General features: G+C 40.6%; 1 protein-coding gene across 2 annotated transcripts in view; it reads right to left on the bottom strand.

The window, feature by feature from the left end:
- Window positions 1–10030: 10030 nt before the first annotated feature.
- Window positions 10031–19814, bottom strand: part of PPP6R2 (protein phosphatase 6 regulatory subunit 2) — a 150322-nt gene continuing 140538 nt past the window's right edge. For both annotated transcript variants that reach the window (XM_089676975.1, XM_089676976.1), the window contains one exon: window positions 10031–19586. In XM_089676975.1, coding sequence (XP_089533101.1) covers window positions 19535–19586 — 52 coding nt within the window. In that variant the 3' untranslated portion in view covers window positions 10031–19534. The remainder of the gene's footprint in view (window positions 19587–19814) is intronic.

Genomic DNA, 19814 nt, shown 5'->3' with positions numbered 1-19814 from the left:
AGATACCTGAACAGGCCTAATACCACCATCTGTGTTTAACCTAAGCAAAGAGGTAGTCCTCTACAGTACTTACCATATGGGAAAAGATTTCCAAAATTCCAATGGTGCTGATCAGCAACAACCTGTTCATGGAAGACAATCATCTAATGCCAATGTTCACTACATCAATATGTTTCCTTTTTGTATGATTAGAGCAAAGGAAGACTGTGTTATGAATAGTCACCAGAGATGATAAAGGACACTATGCCAAACCTATAAAAGTAAGATATATCCAGTATATATTGTACCACCACAGACTGAGGAAACATTGATCTTCCCATTATTCACATACAATGCAAGAAACCCAGCTTCTAGCTCTTTAACGCTTTGTTAGGACAGTGTTTAAATCTAGTTTACAACTGATAATTAGTTCTGTCAGCACAGACAGGGTTAATTATGGTAAACACTGAAAGAAAACTTAGGCAGGATTTTTCTGTCTTGGAGCTTTCAGAAAAGAGCATTCAAATGGCAGGCAGCAATTTTAAAAGTGTTACTAAACCCACAACAGTAAATTCAGTCTATATATGCAGTAAAGCATGCTTGTTATACTCACTGTGGAACCAAAGGGGTTAAAAAGGATGTTTAATCCTGACTTCTCTGATCCTCCTCTTCTACTGTCCCCAATCCATCTGCTGATAAAACAGAGCCTTGGGGCATGCTGCACATGCTCAGTTTGGTGTGTATTGCTGGTTTTTGGGGGGGGGGGGTTTCCCTTGGGAGAGTGCATGTGATCAGCACTATCCATACAGAGGGTCAGGGGTCCTTCAGCCTCAAAGGCAATCAGGAGAATGAAAACTCCTCCTACAAGCTTTAACCAGTGCTCTACTGGACACAAATAGAATAGAAAATGAAGAGCAGGAAGTCGGCTGCTATAGCTGCTTGTGTATGCCACCCACCAGGATTATGGAGGACCTGCAATCATTCAGTAGAGTGGCCTGCACCCAAAAGAAGCTGTAGGGATTGCCATATTTATGATGTGTGTTCAGGGATGTGGCTTCCTTTTTTAGGAATCCTTTCCTTCCTAACACACAGACACAGAGAGAGGAGCCCTTAGCCAAATGGATTATATCTAGTAGTATCCATACAGGGGTTAAGGGTGCTGCTAGGGGCTGGGTTCTGGGAGGATATCCATGGACGTCCTCTCAGAACTAGACAACTGTGCTGTAGCCATCTTTCAGCTATAGCATGGTTGGGAAGCGGTTAAATAAAACAAACAAAAAAAAAAATATTGCTCACAAAGTTCTTGTCCTTCTACCACCCCCTCAAAATGCTCACCTTTTTAAAAAAAAAAAAAAAAAATTATATATATATCTGTTTGAATGCTCTTTTAGCCCAGAGTCTTCTCAGTCTTCACTGCTGGCATGAGATGGACAATTTGTAGTGGATGAAGCGCTCAGCCATGAGGGTAACAAACCAATTAAGCTAAATAAATTCATAATAAATAAATTAAATATATATATATAATAAAGTGACCAGTGCTCCAAATAAATGTGCATATAAAAATTAATAAATATATAAAAAATTCAATACATAAATAATAAAGTGAAGGTGACTGGTGCTTCAAATCAATTGTGTAAAACAAACGACCAGTTTGCCACCCAGTGGCTTAAAACTGGTACTAAATATACACACACCAAGTGTCAAAAAAGTGACAAGTGCCCAGAAGACTATATATATATATATATATATATATATATATATATATATATATATATATATATAAATCCACACTTAATCATGTATATTAAATATATAAAAAAAATGTGAATACATCCAAAAGTGAACAATCACTACCTAAAAGTGACAAGTGAAAAAAAGAATAAAAAATATAAGTCCACACTAAAGTGCAACAATCGTGCTATCACTCTTATAATGTGAAGCTGAATAAATGCTTTTCCACTTCAAAATCTTGTGCTCAAAAACAAGGAGTGACACTCTCGTGCATATATCCTCCAGTGGCTTTAGTGCCTCCTCACCTCCTTTATTCGACCCCTAGGGGCCACAACTCATGTAATCCAATATTCCACCCCGATTCACTTCCGATACTATAGATGTTTTCACAGCATCTTATCTATCCTTCTGATATCCACTCCAAAATGTATTGGGCATAGAGAGACTCGGCATAATAGTACCAGGGTCATAGAGGAGTAAGCAAAAAGAATACTTCCATAGTGTAGTATGTCCAATATGTTTAATCAGACAAAATGCCAAAGAAAAACACTCACATAGTCCAAATGTACAGCCCGCGGACTCAAGATGGCGAAAAACCCGGAAGTCCGTCACCGAGCTCCACCCGAAAATGACGTCACTGCGCTCTACGCGTTGCGCCCCGAACACGTGGCTTGTTCAGGTTCAAACAAGGAGTTCGAGGGCCCTGCTCCTTGGAGATTACAATCTAGGAGGGAGGGGAGAGTGGTACAGGAGGAAATAGCTGTGGGGGATGGAGTGGTGGGCCATCCTCCAAGAGCGGAGATCAGCAGTTAGGTGAGGGCGGGGTAGGCGTCTCTGAAGAGATGGGTTTTCAGGGTGTGCCCAAAGGTGAGGGAAGGTGACAGTTTGATGGATTGGGGCAGTGAGTTCCAGAGGATGGGAGAAGTCCTGGAGATGGGCATGGGAGGAGGAGACCAGGGAACTGGAGAGTAGGAGGTCTTGTGAGGAGCGGAGAGTGCATTTTGAGTGGTAGAGGGATATCAGGTCAGTGATATAGTTTGGGGCAGTAATATTTTGAAATTTATGCGTTGGGCAATCGGAAGCCAGTGGAGGGATTGGCAGAGGGGGGTGGCGGATACAGAGCGGTTGGTAAGGTGGGTGAGTCTGGCCGCAGAATTCAGGATAGACTGAAGCGGGGATAGCTTGTGTTGGGGTATGCTGGTGAGGAGGGCGTTACAGTAGTCAAGTCGGGAGATAAGGGAGTGGATGAGTTGCTTTGTAGTTTCAGGAGTTAGGAACGTGCGTATTTTGGAGATGTTGCGGAGGTGGAGTCTGCATGAATTTGTCAGCGATTGGATCTGGGGCTGAAAAGAGATTGGAGTCCAGAATGACACCTAGTACTCTGGCTTGCGGGGTGGGGCTGATGGTGGCGTTGTTGGTCGTGATGGAGAGGTTGGGGGGGGGGGGGCGCGGGCTGGGGGGAGAACTAGGTGCTCGGTTTTGCCAAGGCTTAATTTGAGGAAGTGGAGTGACAGCCAGTCTATGTTGTTCAGAAGGCTAGTGATTCGGGCGGAGACTGAAGGAGTGAGGCAAGGGGTAGCCATGAATAAAGAATGGCACAAAAACATTCTCCGAGAGCAACTTCTCCCAACCATCCAAGAACAGTTTGGTGAAGAACAATGCCTTTCCAGCATGATGGAGCACCTTGCCACAAGGCAAAAGTTATAACTAAGTGGCTAGGGAACAAAACATCAAAATTTTGAGTCCATGGCCAGGAAACCTCCCAGGAAACTCGCATTGAGAACTTGTGGTCAATCCTCAAGAGGCAAATGAACAACCCCCCCCCCCCCACTCTCAGCATTGATTATGCAAGAATAGGCTGCCATCAGTCAGGATGTGGCCCAGAAGCTGATTGACAGCATGTCAGGGCGAATTGCAGAGTTCTTGAAAAAGTAGGGTCAACACTGCAAATATTGACTCTTTACATAAACTTAAATTGTCAATAGTAGCCTTTGACACTTATGAAATGCTTGTAATTATACTTCAGTATATCATAGTAACATCTGGCAAAAAGATCTAAAAACACTGAAGCAGCAGACTTTGTGACAATTTATATTTGTGTCATTCTCAAAACTTTTGGCCAAGGCTGTGCTTGTCTTAATTAAAAGCCTTAAGTGTAATTCCTGGCTACTGCTTATTATTATTATTATTACATTGAGTTTATATAGCGCCAAAGGGTTTGCTCAGCGCTGTACAATAGAGGGGGGGGGGGGGGGGGGACAATACATGAAACAGTACAACAACAACAAACAGTACACGAGGGGTTAGAAGGCCCTACTCTTTCGAGCTTACAATCTAGGAGGGAGGGGGTAGTGGTACAGGAGGAAGTGGCTGTGGGGGATGGAGTGGTAGGAGGAATGAAGGAGGATGGCTGTTAGGTAAGGGTGGGGTAGGCCTGAAGAGATGGGTTTTCAGGGAGCGCCTGAAGGTGAGGAGGGAAGGTGACAAACTGATGGATTGGGGTAGTGAGTTCCAGAGGATGGGGGAGGACCTGGAGAAGTCTTGCAGTCGTGCGTGGGAGGAGGAGACCAGTGAGCAAGACAGAAGGAGGTCCTGTGAGGAGTGAAGGGTACGGGTAGGGTGGTACTTGGGAATCAGGTTGGTGAGGTAGGTAGGGGCAGTGTTGTGAATGGCTTTGTAGATCAGAGTTAGAAGTTTGAATTTGATGCGTTGAGCAACCGGGCGCCAGTGGAGGGATAGGCAGAGGGGGGTGGCAGAGGTGGAGCGGGGATGGTCTGAAGCGGGGAGAGCCTGTGTTGGGGCAGGCTGGTGAGAAGGGAGTTGCAGTAGTCAAGGCGCGAAACAATCAGGGAGTGCACGAGTAGCTTAGTGGTGTCTGGGGTAAGGAAGGAGCGTATCTTGGCGATGTTGCGGAGGTGGAGCTTCCTGACACCAAGAGAAAAATGGTGACAGAGGAGGGACCTCCAGCATATTAGGATGGGTCTCTTCCCTCCAATCAGCTCTCAGAACTCTCCTCAATGATCTCTGCAGAGTGTAACTTCAGCCCTCCACCCCCTTTTTTTCTGAACTCTTCTCTACATCTGGGCTGGAGCTCTATCTCTTCAATTGCAGCTTTCTGAATTGGTCATCCTCAATCTGACTTTTGGAGTACTATGACTGGACACTGTGGACATAGGCTGAAAGTGACCTTCAAGCACTGGACTCCACCTAGGGTGCTTTCCAGACGCCATTCGGTTAAAAGTTGTCTGCTGAGCACTTTCCAGGTCCAGAGCCCAATGAGCCAAGCAACAGGAGCTACCTCATATATTCCCTGGGCACCTTTACTCTCCTCCAATTTAGCAGCAGGAGTGATTACTATGGTTGGATTTAGTACTGATGTCCCTTTCCTACCATACATTATCAAGAAAGCATCACACAGCTGTTCCTGCTTGCAAACAATCATATGGAACGCCAATCCAATCCTGCTGCCCACCCACAGTAACCTTGATCATCTCTGGTCATCTAAGGCACCTGCTTTTGCAATTATTTTCTATGGAAACTGGAAGCTTATCTCTACCTCAACATATAATTCCTGGTGCTGTTTGACAAATCCTCCGCCTGAAGTGCACCTCTACTTTCCAGAGTAGGAGTTTAACCATTGCAAGCAACTTGGAGTTTCGTTCCTTACCCCCTTTCTCAACACCAACCTTTCTGGGTAATTGCACAGCATAGCAGATCTTCTGGCTCAAGATGGCAGTGACCAAGTTTTTGTGGCAGAACAGTTCCAGTGTTTTACTCGATTCTACTGATTTCACAAAAGGGAGACTTCATCCCAATCTGAATCTCAGACTAAAGACTACCAAATCTATCATCACCTCCCTTCACCAATAAGACTTTATAGTTTTTGTAAACATCAAAGATGCTTAAAGTCTAAAAGCAAAACTTTTTTTTTTTATTACCTTAATGCATTCTTTGCATTAAAGGATAAGTTCACCTTCGGGAACATGTTACACCCATTTTTAGAGTAGAATATGTAACATGTTCCAACTCCTGCAGTGGCTTCACGATCCAAGCCCTGTATGGGACAGCAGTAGGGGGAGTTCGTCGTACCAGCTGTCACTTTTTGAAAAGGACACAACCGCATCATTCATTCATAGAATTCTGCGAATGAATCAACTACAAATACCAACATCCTTTGCAGATATCAGCTTGTAGATCTCTATGAACTACCATGGTGCTGTGGTAGCACATAGATTCTTCCTCTTGTGTGAAAACTGCCTGCCCATATGATGTACAGACAGACACCTTACAATGACAAAGTCCTTGTTTTTGGGGGGGTTTGGTGTGCGCGCGCGCACACCATGCTCCCCAGTAGTAGTGCTCAGCTGTGTCTTGCCGGCGTTGTCGCCTTTCTGCGCACGAGAAGGTTGTAATGAAGGGACCGAACATATTACCTCACCAAGGGAGCCGATCATTTAGCTGCCTACTACCCAGAGGGAGGAGAGTCCGTTAAGACGGCCCAGCTCATCCATCCCATGAGGGAGACCTCTGGTCTTATTGATTATATGTGTATTGAAAGATACGCATCTGGTGAGTGCATAATATTACTATTTACCAACACACCACTGGAACGTGAAGTCCCTATCAACTCCTGTACCGAGCACCTATCACAAACTGTCACCAATTTTATTACATTATATATTTTATTACCAGACTGGAGCATATACCTTTTAGCGCTGCACTTTTCTTATATATGTATCTTATGAGATTTTATTTTGATTACTTTTTATGTTCTACAGCTGCTACATCATTAAGTGCTCACTGATTCTATTTACTACAAACACACCCAATAAAGTCCAGCACTGTGATCTATATACATTGCTTAAAAAAAAAAAAAAAAAAATTAAAGGAACACTTTAAAAACACATCAGATCTCAATGGGGAAAAATATCATACTGGATATCTATACTAATATAGACTGGGTAATGTGTTAAAAGAACGTAAGAACAAGAAAAGCAAAGTGAGCGCTACAATGAAGCTGCTGAGACACCAAAAACCTCCCAAGTCAATAATAATAATAATAATAATAATGTGGGTGCAGCACTAAGATCAAAAAGTAGAAATAAAGTGCTAATGTAAATGACAAAGACCGAATCATTCAAAATCAATTATCAATATTATAAATAATAAAGTGCCAGTAGTGCTATTAGGGACCATAAATAAATCATGAGATATAATGTGACAAACGTGCTTGTGAAATGATCATATAAAAAAGTCCAATAAGTGATCTAGTGAGTATGAATCTGGAGAGAGTCACTCAAGGTGGCTAAAGTGCTAATTGTGTGAAAGTTCAATTATTGAACGTGGGAATCCTCCACGAGATCTCAGAATAGATGGTTCAACCTCCTATCTCGAAATGATTAGGTGGTATATCTGGTAATAAAAAAATTGCACACTCACCAGATGCCCAATATCATCACACATTTGAGAACACAACTGTCTCATCTGGTCAGCCAGATCATCTTATGGTATGTACAGCCAGGTCACGGTTCCCCTTTGGATCCTCCATAGGTATCAGCACATCTAGCTTTCTCTTTAAATGGCTCTGCAGATGGTTACTCTCTTGTCTCTACATATTTCAACAGGGTGACTGCATCAGGAGACCGGGGGATGGCGATAACCTGCTAGAAGGCCTAAAGTGGTTGTAAAGGCTGAAGAATTTTTTTTTTTACCTTTATTACCTTCATGCATAGAATGCACAAAGATAAAAAAAAAACAAAACTTTAGCCTGTACAACCACTTTAGGCCTTCTAGCAGGTTATCGCCATCCCCTCGGTCTCCTGATGCAGTCACCCTGATGAAATGTGTAGAGACAAGAGTCTAACCATCCGCAGAGCCATTTAAAGAGAAAGCTAGATGTGCTGATACCTATGGAGGATCCAAAGGGGAACCAGACCAGGCTGTACATACCCATAAGATGATCTGGCTGACCTGATGAGACAGTTGTGTTCTCAAATGCGTGATATTGCGCATCTGGTGAGTGCGGAATTTTTTTACTATTACCAGATATACCACCTATAATTTGGAGATAGGAGGTTGGATCACCTATTCTGAGATCTCTTGGAGGATTACCACGTTCAATAATTGGACTTTCACACAATTAGCACTTTAGCCACCTTGAGTGACTCTCTCCAGATTCATACACACCGAATCACTTATTGGACTTTTGTATATGATCATTTCACAAGCACGTTTGTCACTTTATATCTCATGATTTATTTATGGTCACCAATAGCACTATTGGCACTTTATTATTTATAATATTGGTAATTGATTTTGAATGATTCAGCATTTGCCATTTACATTAGCACTTTATTTCTACTTTTTGATCTTAGCGCTGCACCCACTATTATTATTGTTAAGAACGTAAGGATGCCCCATCATTTGAATTTAGTCCTCTGGCGGTTGATGATTTTCATTTCCATCATAGACTCCCCGAAAATCAAAATGACAAAATTATTTCAGTCCATTTTGCTGAAATTTCATTACAGCAACTCAAAATGGTACTCAGTAGTTTGTATGGTCCCCATGTGCTTATATGCATGCCTGCCAACGTCAGTGCATGCTCCTAATGGAATGATAGATGGTGTCCTGGGGTGTTTCCTCCCAGATCTGCACCAGGGCATCACTGAGCTCCTGGACAGTCTGAGGTGCATGTCACTCATGTAGCAGTGATCCGATTTTCAACGGTGTAGCAAAGAAGCTGAACGGAGGAGGCGTCCAGGTGATCAGTGCTATCCAAGCAGCATAGCTAGACGCCTGCTGCTTACAGCTTCTTTGCTACACCGATGAACATCAGATCACCGCTACATGAGTGACACATTTGGTCATCCCTTCCACATAGCCTCACTGCCACATTGATGAATATGTAAGTGGGGTTTTGTATCCCATGTATTTATGGATTTTCAGTGGCTTTTAACTTGGTCATTGGCTGTGATGGATGTCTAATAAAAACTTTGTCAATACTATCATGCCTAAAGTGGCTGTCTTCTCCCTCACAATGGTTGACATATAGGTTGGCTAATTCTAAGTCAATGCAATTAGGAACCTTCAAGCGCTTTGGTTCATTATTTTGACCTTACAATGACAGTCTGCAGGAGTCCTGCATGGCACCAGCGATCTGCTGATCACTGGTGCAATGCTTTGCAGACTCCTAAAAATAAATAAATTGTAAATACACTTTTTTTTTTACCTGCAAAAAAAATGTGCATGTAATTTTTTTTTTTAAAGTTGAACTAATCCTTTTAAGTAAAAAAAAAAAAAAATCTTCTTCATGGGTCTGTTGCTCCCATCCCTAAGCATTTACCTGACACTGCTCTTGATCCAGCGCTGTCCCTGCTGGCAGACCCACTATCCTCTTTCTGCATTCTCAGGCTTTCATGAGAGCAGCAGGAGCCAAAGGCCAGTCAAATCTTGTGAGGTGGGAGCAGGGGGCACCCAAGCCATGTTGTGTATGTCTATGGATGCACACAGCCTAGCTCTGCAAGACTGCCTCCATATCAAGTGACTTGCTATGGGGCACTTAGAGAAGAGGAGGAGTCAAGTTTGCCATGCAGGCGACCCCAGAAAGAGGTTTGGGGCTGCTATAAATACCATTGCATAGAGCAGGTAAGTAGAACATGTTGGTTATTTTAATAATAAAGCATTACAATCACTTTATTTTTAACTACATGTCCTCATCTTTCCAGAACATCAGCATTTCATGTTTTGCTGTAGGGACCCTTTGAAAAGCTCCAGTTCATCAAAAGGAAATTTCTCTCTATTGTCTGTGAGCTTTACGAGTGTCTCTCTCAGCCACTGCTTTTAGGATGATTGACCCCCTTTATGTCAACCTGGATGGCAGCCATAGGGTGCACTGGCTTCCTATTCAACCATCTCTAGGTTCTGCTCTATTCTGCCAAGGCACGCGCTGTTGGGTCCGTGAGTACGTGCCATGAAATCCTTTTAAATGGAGCCTATTGAGGGACACAGGTCCTGCCCCTCTGAGGGATGCTGGTAGTAGGAGAAGTTATCATTGGCTGGCTTATATTTTTTTGCTTGCCAGTGTCCAATACTCCTGGAGGGTCATAATAACCTGAAGATTAAAGACTTCCTCAACTGACTCAAAAAAAAAAAAAAAAAAGGAATTTAGAGTGAGCACAAAAATCATATTTTCACTGCTCAAACCTAAATTGGAATCTTAATTGTCAGAAACTTTTTAAACAAATCATCAGTTAAACAAAATATACAAATTATTAATGTTGCATAGGTATTAGTCAGTAAAACCTACAAACAGCAACAATGGCTGTTGGTCAGCTTTATTTACTTTCCCGTTTGTTAAGTGTTATAAAATTTCAAAATTAACATTTGCTATCAGATATAAGGGGACAGTAATGTAACAGCTGGTTTACCTCATCTTGAGTTGTATAGAAAAAAAATGGACAAAAGATGCATTACAAAATAAAACATACCATTTATATGGAAAACTGAAAATGCACCACAAGCAGAGTTTACAATGAATACATAATATGTATATACAAATATATATAAAACAGTTTGCACATAGCTATATATAGATCAGTACTCTGAAAAATAGAACAAGGAAAAAGGCAGAACACATGGATCCTATATATATCTTTATCTACGTATATACACATATACATACACAGAACGTTGCTTGGAAAACACACACATCCTACCTTCTTTTGCTGGAGGTCAGTATCATTATAACAATATGTGCATCGCTTGATGCACTGTACAACACACAGAGCTGGCACAAAATTCAGTTCTGCCCTAGGATCTGCAGATGGCTCTGCTAAGGTGGAACTTTGAACATAAATGTGATAGATAACAGGAAGCATGTCTAATGTCTCAGATTGCATGGCAATGTAGAACTAGGATAATGGAAACTGTAGGTTTTTTGTCCCTCCTACATAACTAAACCCAACACAGCTCAAATTATAATGTTCTATTTACTTGCCCAGTCATAACTTACATTTCAGTTGTGCTTTGCATCTTCGATCACTGCCTTCATACTGCTGGAACAGATTATTTTGCAGCACTGGCTTAGTCCTCTTTACTAAACATTCTCATACTTTGAGTGAAGAGCATTAGCTGTACCTCAGGGTTGTAGAAACACTTTCTAGGCGAGCTGGCAGTCAGATAATCAGTTTGCAGTAACAGAAGTTTTGATGAAAAGAATGTTCCAGTTAATGAAAAGTGATGCTATCACTTTTAGAATCATTACAATGTTGCATATGGAACACCTCTTTGAATATTAGCTGTACACATATATACACCAGAAAACTGAAAGAAGCCACTTACACAGCTAATGACACGCTTTAAAATAAATCCATCAATTACAGCATGAAATTGTATTCATCAAGTAAGCACAGAAAGTACAAAAAAAAAAAAACCCACCCGAGCAGTACAAGAATGGACCATTTCAGAACATACAGAAATCATGGTACTGCCATGGCTGGGTTTGATTCAAGTTTATTTCCATTTCTGCAACCAGCATTTGAGGAAGACTTATTCATAATGATTCTCTTCTGGATGTATGTTCTGTAATTGACTGCCTAAAAATATGTCTGACCAGTGTCTGCATTTATACAACAGATGTGTGTTTGGTCTTTCTGACATGGCCTCCACTAAAAAAGGACATTGGTTTATTGCATCCTTGAAGTATGTATGAACCAGTGTTAATGTGACTAGTTGTGTGAATTCTGTAGAACAGATTCCAATTCTCATTTAACCTGGGCTGGTTAGCAAAGATCACTTTTGCTTTTCTTCCGTTTTCAAACATCTGCACAACTGCAAAATTATTTATCATAACTTTCTCCAGAGAGCAAATCACTGACAATATGAATCTGTCCATGTATCAGAGCAGACAGCAATGACATAGCTATAACCAATGATAATAGCGGACATATAGGGGTTGATTCACTTAAAGTGGTTGTAAACCTCAGACATGAGACATATGGACAAAGCATATCCTTATATAGTGTGTGCTTGTCTCAATCCAGAGCACTAAGTGTAATTGTTGTCTGCTGCCTTGTTCCTCTGCTATAAGCATGCTAATTTTGACAAGTCTTTCTGACACCAAGAGAAAAATGGTGACAGGGGAGGGACCGCCAGCAGATTGACAGCCTCAGCTCTGTTCCTGTATGATGTGTGAAGGGGTGTGTGTCCCTTCCCTCCATTCAGCTCTCAGAGCTATCCTCATTGATATAACTTAAGCTCCCCTTCTGCATTTCAAAACTGAGAGGTCCTGTGCATATTCTGCACCTTGAAAGGGTGTAGGGGGCAGATTGTTGCAGATGAACAGGTACAACATATGTAGGAGGATTTGTTTCATCTCTGTGTAGCACCTTAAGCCAGTCACTTCACTTTGGAAGTATATGTGAGGGTTTACAACCACTTTAAGGCAAATAGACAGTTCAGTTTGCAAGAGAACTTTCACTTAGCTTAGTGAACATGTTGAAAACTCACCAAAGAATATCAAATTATGTGCAAAGAAAATAAAAAACACAAAGTGGAGTTTATCAGAGGGGAGCAGACAGAATCAGGAGCAGCTGTGCATGGCAATCATTCAGTTTCTAGTTTTAACTTTCAAAGCTTAAAGAAGAACGAAACTGTATGTGAACACGATTTAGTTCATTTTTAATATTTAAACTAAACTCACTTATCTATCCATGTCATCCATCCAAATCACTTTGAGAAACCCCCCACTAGTAAATATAATATACCTTCCTGGCTATTCACTACACTCGCAAACATTATTATCTATTATCCGTGTAGCATTAAAGTTCTGCTTCAAGCTAGAAGCAGAAACACACACTCGGATGATGGATGTCAGCTGTTTCACCTCATTCACAAAGTTAAGTGAAAGTTCATGTGTTAAGTGAACAGCCTATTTGTCTTTAGTAAACCAACCCCATAGTGCCTTTACATTGGGCAGCCACATGAACAATAAGCCATTAAAGTCCTAAAGCAGGGGTCTCCAAATGTTTCAGACTTTAGGAGGGCCACATTGTGGTCAGTGGCGGTAGAAAATCATCAGTGAGAATAAACATGGCCCCGGGGTTGGTGGTCAGTAGGAGTGCCCTTCATTGATATTAGGAGGAATAGTACCCAATCATTGGCATCAGCGTAAGAAATAGTGCCTCGCTGTTGAGGTCAGTGAGAGAAATAGTGCCTTGTATCATTGGGAGAAATAGTTCCTAAAGGGCCGTATAAAGGCTAGGAAAGGGCCATATCTGGCCCTCAGGCCGCAGTTTGGAGACCACTGTCAAAGTATCAACCCAGGTACACAAGGTCAAAAGCTGTAACTTTTTTCCAGGAAATTAAACATACATAGGAATTTAGTTATACTCGTATTTATAAATGAATATGTGCAACTATAAGAACTAATCAGAACAAAATACATAGAATACCAAGGTCATTTCATGGGAAGTGATATTTCGCAAAGTAAATATGGCAACCACTCAGATCAATTTATACCTAGCAAAAGGTAGGTGCACATGGGCAGGGCAGTTCATAGAACAATACAATACAAATAAAAATTCCCCAGTACACTTACCTGCTAGGAAGCAAAAAAAAAAAAGTCTAAATTGCTTTAACAGATTACATTTAAAAAAGGAAGGTAGGATTTTGTATACGCTTTTGATATTTGCAACTCAAATCTAACTTCCTGCCACCTTTCAGCCTGTATGCTAACATAGAACAGGCTGGCTGTAAAGTGCCAGATATCCCATTCACTGTACACATATCAACAGTTATACACATTTGTTTTGCTATATTAATAAGTTCACTAGTTGAATTACTGTTGGCACTGGAAAAGTAACACACACTTAAGGTTAAAAAAAAAAAAAAAGATTTTTGGACCATCCTAACTGTAAAACAAAAACTGGTGAGGAATTTGTCTGCAGATTTTGTGCCTTGTTAAGCACCTGAAAAGGTCATTTCAAATTTTCATTATATGCTTTGAATACCAAGAAAATGTATTGCAGAACTGATCAACCACTTTGAAAACTGCATATCAAACCAATGAATACATCCTGATATATAAGAAATGAAGTTTACATTTTACATCTGTCTTCTGCCTAATGAGCCCACAGGGAGCCTTGAAACGCACAGCATGAAATGCAGGGATGAGCTCAACTGCAAAAGATCTTTTAGAAAAGTTTAGCTGCCTGCATTTTTGAGTTGTCCTGACCGGAGTGCAATCATTTCCATCACATGCACACATTGAATAGCTCAGGGTTTGGTCAGATCACTTACGCTTAGCACAGTAGAAATCACTATAAGCTATGATGAAAGATGAGCAAATCAACCTCTGATTTGGTACTGATCAGGCAAAGGAGGTAAAGAAAAGCCCAAACCTTTAGTTCATTCATTCAGACAGAGGCAGTAAAAGAAGGTGGTTGAGCGTCCCTCCGACGGCCTCCCTTAACCCTATAGAGTGGTCAGAGGGGTTGGGACACGTGCCCTAGCAAAAAATATACCCATTTCATTTGGCAGGCAATATCACCACTGAACAATACTCGCTCAAGTGAATGGGGCTTCACCACAACCGTGTGCAATAGGCATAGTTGCGGTGCGGTGGAGCAGGCTTTTCAGGGTTAAAACTGGTGGCTAGGAGGCCACATATTGCCTCCCAGGTGCCTGTCAACCGCCTTCCGAAAAGAGATCCACCGTAGACTGTTTTTCAGGGAGCAGCAAGGGCTGCTGCAAGTGTAAATGAGCCCTTAGTCACTACTCTTCTGTTCCATGTGACTAAACAGATAGTCAACCTTAAAGTGGAAGTACACTGCATCTGAGCACCACAAAGCAAATTCATTTTTAATATTCAAAGCAAACTCCCCCATCCATCCATGTTTCCATGCTTTATGTTGCTGAGCATTGCTGGCTGTAGCCATCTTGAGTAAGGGCAGATGATTCATGTAGCATTGACTTCCTGGAATCAATCTGCCCTTAGTTCAGCCATACAAACAGGAGGGTGTGCTTAGCTGAGAAAACCCCTCCTCCCCTTCTGAAGACTCCTGGGATGTATTACACCATTTGCCTAGGCAAGAAATCAGGAAGTAACTGAAGAAACATAAAAAATAGTTTCAAACAAGTACATTTTATATACATGCCTATCTATTTACTAATGCTAGCAGCATAAGGCCTTAAAATAGTCAATGTTGGTTGACAGAATGAAGTTCCACTCTAAGTATTGAAATAGTGTTTAAAGTTGAATTCCAGGCAGACAGCAATTTACAGATGACTTACATATCAGAGCGGTCTCAGCCGCCAAAGATTTTCTTCTGATTCTTGACAGACAGCACAGCCAAACCAGCAACCTTACTTTTCTCTACTGCATCAAACAGGGTTCGGGTTCAGGGTGTGTGCATTTTTGCTTCCAAGAGTGTCAGCAGGAGAGGCAAGAATTTACTCTCCTTGCACGCTCGTGTCATTTTACATTTGTGACAGGGTTGCTTTAAAGCAGCACTGTCGCCAAGAACAGGTTCTTCAGCATTTCTGAAATTAAAAATGCATTTGATCAATTTGTGGAAATTTAGGTCCTGCTAGATCACTTCAGGCTAGCCCGTTTTGCAGGTATAGCTATGTAAAACATTAAAAATAAGTGCCCATGGACATCTCTGTGGGATGGTTGAAGTTCCATCTTTGTTAAATTTTTGTATCATCACTTTTGCTATAGTATTCTGACTGATAAATAAAGCTTTACTGGATCTTCTTGTAAAAAAAATAAATAAAATAAGTGCCTATACTGTTTAAAATTCAGTAATAAACTGTCTCACCCTGTTCAGCTTCTTTCTATTGGTCGGCACTGTGTCAAAAATCAGAGTCACTAGAGGCCAATCTGCTGACAGCCTGAAGATTTGCTGCTGCTCAGGAGTTCTGGGCTTCAGCAAAATGGCAGCCTTCTGCCAGAAGAAACAGGAACCATGCTAGAGGCAATTTAAAGCACACACTAATTTTGGTGACATATATATTAATGTGGAATGTATGATCCTTGCTAAAGAACATTATTTTTTTATCAAGATTATATACATTCCGCTTTAATCACATATATAACTAGTCAAAGTGTACGTTTTTTTTTTAATCCCTGGAGTTCAGCTTTAAATATGCAGGATGCACGATAGAGCCAGTATAGAAATCTTCGATTGTAATGGTAACAACTTGGGAGTCAAAAATTCTAACAATATAAAAGAGATTAATAGGTACTTGCAGTGAATAAAATTGCTTATTATTCCAACAATCATTCGTGTTCCAACACTTTGGCAATTCAAACATACGATCTCAGACCAAAAGGGCTTAACAGACCATGATTCATCTTTGTCACAGAATATCCAATCAGTTCTGTGACAAAATTTAGGTCAATGCATTTGTTTCTAGCTGTAATTTTTACAAATAGGCTGTAACAAAAAATGAATTTGCAAATAAACTAGGTGCTCTAAGCAACACATCCAGTTGTTACAACAATTTGGGCGATCCTGTGTTGGCAAGTTGCAGCTGAAAAGTAAAGATGCACTGTATAGGGGCATGCACACAATCTACTTCCGAAGCAGAAACATTAGCCAGCAGTAAATTAGATGACAGTTTAGCCACAGAACGCTGCCATGCAGTTATATGCATGTATCCTAAAATTACTACTTGTAAACTGTAGTGCTGTGCTTTCACTGCACTGAATGAAAAGAACAGTATGGTCCGGAATTAAACTAAAATTAATTTCAGACTTTCTAAATGTCAGCTCCTAAGCTTGACTATATTTTCTCATCCCACACATTGCCAAATCATTCAAATTTTAAGGGTCTTATTAGAATTTGCTCTTTGTATGTAAATGCAGTTTTTCATAAGTGGGAGAAATCTGTATGAAAAGATTAAAAAAAAAAAAAAAAAGAAAACGAGAGATGCAAACTACAATAAATTAACCCAACACCTGGCCATGTGAGTCAGTAGTACTGGGATATGGCAGGGCCCAACTGATCCTCAAATGGCAATTTTGCTTAGAAGTCATTAAATAAGCTGACCAAATTTTAAAAATATTTGTGCTTAATATTTGCAAATGGCTACAAGCTTAAAAAAAAAAAATATTTTATGTGTAACAAACATGTTGCTGCCTTCAATTATAAATGTATGAAAACTAATCACATTATTATCCAAGCCTTAAAAATACAATTAAAAAAACCCACAATTTACATATATTTTTTTTTAGCCTTTTAAAATGATAAATGAAAAAAAATAAGAGAAAACCAGAATCTACTGCAGAGATGATGAAAAGATTAAGGGCTACTTACGGCATATCAGGGCTGTAGAATTTCAGCATGCATGTATTGATGAAGATAAAATGCACTATGTATTTGTCATTTTCCATCAATTTGTAGTCCCGCACAGAGTACTGCTGACCTGCAGCTTCTAGACTTCAGTACAGTTCAGGTACGCTGGTGGATGTATGGAGGAGCTGATCTTCCCATCTACATTTTTACTACACTGTACATTTACATTTAACTGTACACCACTGCAACAGCAGAAATGTGGCAAAGGATTTCATACATTTACCAGTCACTGGTGATATGAAGCTCAGCCCCTTCCCTCTTTATTGTAATGATGAAGGTGGACCAAACAGTCCAGTGCCTTGTCAGATCTAACATCACATACATAAACCCCATAGAATCTATGGAAAGTCCTGAAATCCAGGCTAATGGAAGCACTGATGGAGAGGGCCTGCAAATACTTAACAAGGGATTATGGGTTTGTGCAGACAGGCTTTTTTTTTTGCATCAGACCAGTCCTCCATTTCCAAACAAGTCTGAAATGAGTTAGGTCTCACACACGCTGGATGTTTGTAATGCTGATAGGAGCGTCAGGCATCTGTTTTTCCTGCCCCTAACTGTCCCTATATATTAGATTATGTGTCCATTCACACATAGGAGTTTAGAAGGCAGAAAAAAAGAAACCCACTGCCAGAGCATCCAGGAGCAGCAGCTTTTTGATAGAAAAAAACGCTTGATGCATGTAAATACACGTAAACACTAGGCACATTTAGCACTTGAGAGTTAATTTATTTTGACCATTAAAATAAATTATTATAGCCAATGAAATGAATTAATGCCAAAGTGCTTGACGCCCCTAAACATATTCCATGCATTTACAAGTGTTTTTTCTGCCAAAACGCTGTTGCCAGCAGGAAAGGTATCTACAAGAGATGGCCAAATGTCCAGTGTGCATGAGGCCAAGGAAGCCAACTGCAGGTGAAAAGTACCTGTCAGTGAATTCGGAATGATTTCAGAAGCATCTCAAACTGATGCCACCAATAAAGTCTATCAATACAGGTTCTAAACAAGTTAGAATGGGACAAAAGGCTACCTCAACCCTCCACCAATTCAAAATTAGAAGAACGCTGTAAATATACAGTAAAGGAAAATGCTACTCGTCTATGAATATTTGATGTAATGAGAAATGTATCCAACACCTGAATCGTACATCTAAGAGCTCATTTACATGGGTGGCAGCCTTTGCGGTCACTCTGATTCACCATGGATCACTTTTCAGAGAGTGGTACAGAAGTGGCCACTTGGCATTTGGGACATGATACTGCCACCTCCTAAATGCCTGTTTTTTTTTTTTTTGCACAAGCAAGGATATCAAAACAGAATGTCACGCCTGCCCCCTGGCCGTCTGTGCAAAGAAGCCCTAACACATACATAAGTTATAGGGTTAATACAGTGCACATCTGATACAAAGCCACCCTAAGTAGAAAGCCTTTGTACATATAATTCTCCCATCACGAATCCATTGAGCTCATCCACGAGCTCAATGTGGCATTTAATTGGAGGGTACTGTAAGCAGTTCAGAGATGCATAATTTCATTGATGTTCTGCTTTTTCCCATTAACCTCAATAATCCACTTTTTTTTCACTTTGCCCTAGGGTTTTTCTCATCACATACACATATCAAGGGGAATGTTACTACAACTGTAACTATGCTGTTTGCACTGGGAAGTAAACGTGTTTTCACTGATGCTGCAATGATTACTGGCAAAGCAATACTTGCAAAAGTATGTCTTTTTATGAACTATCTGGGTATCTCTGGGTATGGACTGTACTATTTCCTGATAAAACAAAGCAGACCCAACATAAAAAATAATCAATCACTTTTCAAACAAGATTAACACTTACATATTGAATTAAAAATTATGTCTATTTCATTATTAAAAGGTGCTTGAGAAGAATTGCATGATAAAGTGCATGGAAACAGAAATAAGACTGTTGACCATCTGTACCAGCATCCTGTGTTCCTGGAAAGCTCTGGACCAGCTTGTGATTTGATGAACTGTTCCATATAGCTGGATAGGTTCACGTCTGCAAGCGTGGAAAGCATTTGTGATAAAACGAGGGGAATTATTGCTAAAAACAATAAGGAAGTAGCCTTATGGTGTTTGCAGGTAGGGATGCACCAATAACCCATCCATGCTCATTTTCCAGCTGTTCCATTACTCTTCTACAATAGAGAGAATAGCTATGACAACAAAAGGTTATGGAAGAAGCTGCATAAGCACGAGGCAGTATTCATGTCAGAGCATCCATAGGGGTTATGTTTAACATACACTCCTACAGCCAGATTTCCATACTGTCAAAGCCTGGCCATTTACATTTCCAACAGCTACAATATTCCCAATTCTGCAGTTCAGGAAAAAAGTTCTCCAAACAAATCAGATGTCTCTTCATTTGCATAAAGTTCCCTGGGAGTAAGAGGTCCTGCCTCACACCAGATGTAGTTTGGAGCAGCAAGAGCTATGTCATGCAGGCCCGTTCAATGTGGTCTCAGAATTCAGAGCAACATCTTCATGGCTGTAATGGGATAGAAATAAGTACACAGTTAAAAAGAAAAAAAATTAAACTGAAACACATTTTTATGTTTCTAGCCACTTCAGCTCTCATACATGTATACTTCCAATGAAGCACAACAATGTTTAGATTTCTGCTATCGGTCTGGTTATTTAGCAATAATTTTACCATTATATAAACTGGTTGTAAACCTTAGCATAGAAGGATGTGTTTTGTTCATATTTCATTTCT

The sequence above is a fragment of the Staurois parvus genome, unplaced genomic scaffold (assembly GCF_062004578.1).
Source record: "Staurois parvus isolate SC_StPar_1 unplaced genomic scaffold, SC_StPar_1.0 ptg000175l, whole genome shotgun sequence".
NCBI lineage: Eukaryota > Metazoa > Chordata > Amphibia > Anura > Ranidae > Staurois > Staurois parvus.
This window is presented reverse-complemented; position numbering and strand designations above follow the sequence as displayed.